The sequence below is a fragment of the Athene cunicularia genome, assembly GCF_003259725.1.
Source record: "Athene cunicularia isolate RWA chromosome 8 unlocalized genomic scaffold, athCun1 chr8_part1, whole genome shotgun sequence".
NCBI classification, from domain to species: Eukaryota; Metazoa; Chordata; class Aves; order Strigiformes; family Strigidae; genus Athene; species Athene cunicularia.
In genome coordinates this window covers 32,729,283-32,734,330 of record NW_020799109.1, presented here as the reverse complement: position 1 = coordinate 32,734,330, position 5,048 = coordinate 32,729,283, and the positions used below count along the sequence as shown (strand labels likewise).

The 5,048-nt window shown below is 43.7% G+C and overlaps 1 protein-coding gene across 1 annotated transcript in view; it reads right to left on the bottom strand.

Moving 5' to 3' along the window:
- Positions 1–5,028, bottom strand: part of FAM129A (family with sequence similarity 129 member A) — a 73,788-nt gene extending 68,760 nt beyond the window's left edge. The window contains exon 1 of the mRNA XM_026854281.1: positions 4,911–5,028. Coding sequence (XP_026710082.1) covers positions 4,911–4,965 — 55 coding nt within the window. The 5' untranslated portion in view covers positions 4,966–5,028. The remainder of the gene's footprint in view (positions 1–4,910) is intronic.
- Between the last annotated feature and the right edge of the window lie 20 nt (positions 5,029–5,048).

Sequence of the window (5,048 nt, the reverse complement as noted above, 5' to 3'; positions counted from 1 at the left end):
AGGAAGGAAGGAAGGAAGGAAGGAAGGAAGGAAGGAAGGAAGGAAGGAAGGAAGGAAGGAAAACTGCATTTAAACAGACAAATCAACAGCAAATGACTACAAAGCTTTATCCTCTGGACAGCTTTATATTTACAGAAATGGGTAGACTGGATATGGTCAAGCGTGATGAGAACCTTTAATAAAAAAACAACCTGTAGAGAAGTTCAATTTTTTGTATGCTAAACTCTTTTGAAGATGTACCTGTTGAAATTACTGGTGTTGGGTGTTTGAAATCTCTCCACCTCTCCAAGTTTAAAAACATTTGGTCCCAACAGACCACATGTGACAGAGCAGAGCTTGGTCCCCTACTACTGCTGCTGAGATTGCAGAAACGGGAAATCATGAAGAGTCTCGGGGCCATTTCTGCCTTCTCCCCACTGTGAGATTTGCTTCCTTGATTGTTTCTTGTCTAATATTAGAGATCCAAAGCAAAAATTTCTATCAGCAATCTTGAAACCTCTGGCGCAATCTCTCAAGGCATACTACTAAGTTGTGTTAACAGGCACTTTCATCTTTTTACCCAAGTTAATGATCGCACCCTGAGTCCATCACTCCCCACTACCGCCCTATACCTCTCCCTGTTGCGTGCAACACTCATTAAATAGCATTAGACAGATCATGCAATGAACACCTCCCATCACAAGTTTAGCCCATGCCTCATCAAACTGAAAGCATGAATCTTTTTAATAAACTCTTTTCACATGATCAACCCCCAGTCTCCTATTACTGCCATTTTTTTAAACTTCATCTATTTCACTCGCATCCCGAATAAATCCAAAGAAGGATTATCTCTGCCACAAGTCTTTCCTTCTTTTCTAAGGGCTTGGTCCAAAACCTAAAAGAATTATTATAAAAATTTCATTTCAGGGGGCTTTAAATCATTCTATTCTAAATCATTCAATCTGTTTATGTGTGTATTTCAAATAATTTAAGGACCTTAAATAAACAGAAAAAAATATTTTTCCATAGATACAGTTAGAAAAACAGGCTCATGGTACACAGAACAGAGGGCACCTTTGAAACTGCTAAGGTTTCAAGACTAGTAATGCTGAAGTGCATGTGGTCTGGCTTTCTGCTCTACTCCTTCTTGCTGGCACTCCATGGCCTCCTACTCTCACCTAAATATCCTCCACCCAGCTTCTCCCAGTGGACACAAGCTGCCCCCAGCTCTCACAGGAGTTCCTGCTGACTCATTTTTCCATTATTTCACTGCATCATTCATTTCCTTCAGGTAGGAGTTAGGAATAGCAAGTGTTGACATTTTATTCACAATTTCATCTGACAATAATGACCAATTCTCATTAATTTCTACTTGAAAAAGACAAAAGATTTTGTGATAGCTTGCAAAATGTAACTTCATGCTGTATGCATATATTAATGCAAAGATTTTCTGAGGCAAAAAATTGTTTTGCAAAACTTTGCCATCCCCAAATATGTCTTTAGGCGGCTTGTGAAGTACCTGTCCCTGATTCAAACCTCACAAGGATGATCCCCACCCTTGCAATTTCAAACACAGCCTCACGTGTATCATATTGAAAAGACCACTTGAAAAATTACACATTGGCATCATATATTCTCTTCTTAGGCATTATTTGCTGCAGGAAACACACGTTACCAGGTCAATCAATATTTTAGCTGACTTTCAGTTATGGCTCAAGATAATGCCCCATGTCCACCTATACACAGCTCTCAATGATTTGCAACTTGGCTGGTTCAATACTACCACTTCTTCCTTAAGAGCACAGAAGTTGAAGTAGGTTTAGGTAGCAATCACAGCCTTTGCATTCAGTAACACAGACTCTGTGTAGGACACCTTTGTGATTTTCTCCGGGATTTATTTCTCCAACTGGTCTAACCAGGCTTGTGCTTATTCACCCAGCAGAACTGCACAGAGCAAAGCGTCTCCTGGGCCCTACCTGGGGGTGTCTGTGCTGAGGGCCATATTCTTGCCACTTTATATCGACACCTACACGTTTTTACATATTTTTCACATTATTTTACATCTCACATAATTTTTGTCCCTCTTTTGTTCTCCTCTCATCCCACAAACAATGTGAACAAACAGACTCTTGGAAATTAGAAAACCTGTAGATTTGTACGTATGTTGATGAAGAAACCGTACCAGTTTATTGCTAAGAACTCCATCCACCTCTTTAGTCCTCGGTCCCTTGTTTCCATTCATTATATTGTGTTTTAGTTTAAATATTGTCTAAATAAACTACAAGGCTTTACAACACGGACTTGGCAGCTTCAGACAAATTAAATTATCATTATGGCAACAAGAAATTAAATTACACCATCATGACAACAGCCATGAAGCAATCCTGCTACACATTCAAGCAGTCATGTTTTAACTCTGCCCCACACAGTTTTGCCTAATGGCCCCCCTTGCAGGGAGCAGCCCAGCATGCTGCAGAGCTGACATGCCATCCAAATCATCTTCTCTGCCGTAGGCTGAGGTTAGAGTGGCAGGAACTAACTTAAAGGATGCCAGTGTTCAATCACAAAAAGCTTCTGCTGCAAAGGCAAGGAGATGGGGGCATGAGCCATCCACCAAGCTATGCAAAAGGAGGTGCAAAATGCTAGTGCTGAATCCAGGACATACAGATTGCAAGTATAAATTTGTTTACCGAAACACTGGTTGGAAGGGAGCACTAGAGATGATCTAGATCAAACTCTCACTTGAAGTAATACTCGCGATTTCCTGTCTTGAGTCTACTGATATTTGCACCAGTATGAGTGAGCATCCCAAAATGCACAAAGTTTGGAGAATGTCACTGGCTTCAGTTTGAATAAGATGTGTGAGGCATCATCCTTGAGCTTGTTGTCTCACATCCTCCCTCACCAGTGCCTTCCCATTCAAGCACTATGGATTGACGGTTGTACTGACAAAAAGCTGGCATCTCCCCTCCCTTTTTACTGAGGAAACCCTTTTATCAACTCTGGAGGATAAAAAACCCCAAAGCTCCCAGCCCCCCAGTAAAACCCACCTAACCTTTACAAAGCCAGATAAAAAAATGTGCTGCTTATTCAATCTACAGAATCAGCAATTCAGCCACTTCCTCTTTGTATGAGGAGAGCTCACCATGGCACTTGCTCTGGAAATACATCAGACCAAGACACATAACACAGATAAGCAAGGTCTGAATCTTGCAGGCTCCAGCCTCAACATCAGCAGTAGGTTGGCAAGCTGTCTGGACCACACTCTATTCCAATTAAAAATCCTATTCCCAATTCCTTTTCCTTCTTGGAATTACTAATTTATGGGCAGGCTCTGTACAAAGTGCCTCATTAATTATTTTTCAAAGCAAGAGTTTAGAGTGGGGGATCCTCACTTTACAGCAAGAATGGCAGACTTGTGCCAGGGGATAAGCACAATGTTTTAATTCCTTTTTTCACAATGGTTTTATCACTTGCCTCTGCAAAGACGTGATAGGCAAACTAGAGATGTGTCTGAAGAGCCACACATCTCAGCAAGGCAAAGGCACCCTCCTGCTGAGCTACAGGGAATCTCAGATGTATCAATCCAGTTTCACATGTGTCCTAACATACAGATTTCCCAACCCTCTGGCATGAACTCCCTGTTCCAATTCTAGATCATGTTCAGGGCAAAGACCTGCATGATTTCCTCTTGCACAGCTGTGAAGAAGCTAATAAACTCCCTGAATCTCCTGATTTTTTTTTGCCTTTTTTTTTTTTTTTTTTTTCAGTAATTTCTTTTTTTTTTTTTTTTTTCAGTAATTAGAGTGCCTTTCCAGGCACTCACAAATTGCTCTCACTCAGTCAGGCATCAGAAAGCCTGAAATGCTGAACTGTGGCAATGCAATTTTGGCTGCAACATGGGGCTTAAGTGTAGAGAAAAAAATCCATAGGATTTGCACCCTCATGGTTCTGAAGGGACCTGAAACCACTTTCAATGAGGCAGGAGAAAAGGACAATACTGAGGGAACACTGTAGCAAAATCTCCACATGTGAGGCCAGAAGCTTTGCTGATTGTTTTTTGGATGAAGGCCATTTAATATTTGGACATCTTTCCCACTGTGGGAATCTCTTGAAAGATCCACTGTGATTTCAGGAGTCCCAACAGAGGAGCAGTTCAACAGTTGCACTCCCTCTACACCACAAAAAAATCCCAAAGCAACATAATAAAAGGACAAGTTGGGCTGCAGCACCACCCAGGAGTCACCCCACGGTCTGAATCATCAGCGCCGAGTTTGATCACCCAGCCCACAGCAGCGAGGACTCTCGAAGGCTTCAGATGCATAATACATAATATACTGGAACAGGGCCTCCTTTTCACATGCAAACTTCTATTTCGCTTGTAAACAGTCAGCCTTAAAATTTGCTTTGTAAATACTTTACCTGCTACCTTACCGGTAAGTAGTGTAGGTAGGCAGGCAAGAGCAAGATGTATTTGCTCTTTAAACTACTCAAATAATAAAAACAGCCCCCAAAATACAGAATTATGCTCTTTTCCTTCGTAGTTTAATAGTAATGTTTTAATGGCATAAGAAGTTGTCCTCACACAAGTCTGAGTACCCACCGAGCAGTTTTCTCACTGCCTTCAAGGTGCTTTGCAAAACATGCCACCACACGCTCCTGACCCGATCTACCTTGGCAAAACCTGGTGCTCGGGAACTGGGACCTGAGTGTCACACGGCCAGTTCCAGGTCGCATCTCTCTGCACCTTTCGGAGTTTTTAACTGACTCACGGGGAATCTTTAACGCGCTGCCGTCCGCACGGAAGCCCACGGCCGCTGCCCGCCTTCGGGGCAGCCCCGCAGTGTGCCGGTCACCCCTCGTCCCCGGGGATCTCCTCCCCCACCGCGAGCGGCCCTGCTCGGCCCCTGCCCCGCGCAGCCCCGTCCTACCTCGGATGTAGGTGCACTTGCTCTCGTCCAGCGGGCTGGAGGCAGAGCCGCCCATGCTGCCGGGGACCGCTGCCGCCGTCGCCCAGCCCAGCCCAGTCCAGCGCGGCTCTGCCTAGCCCAGCCCGGCCCAACCCGGCC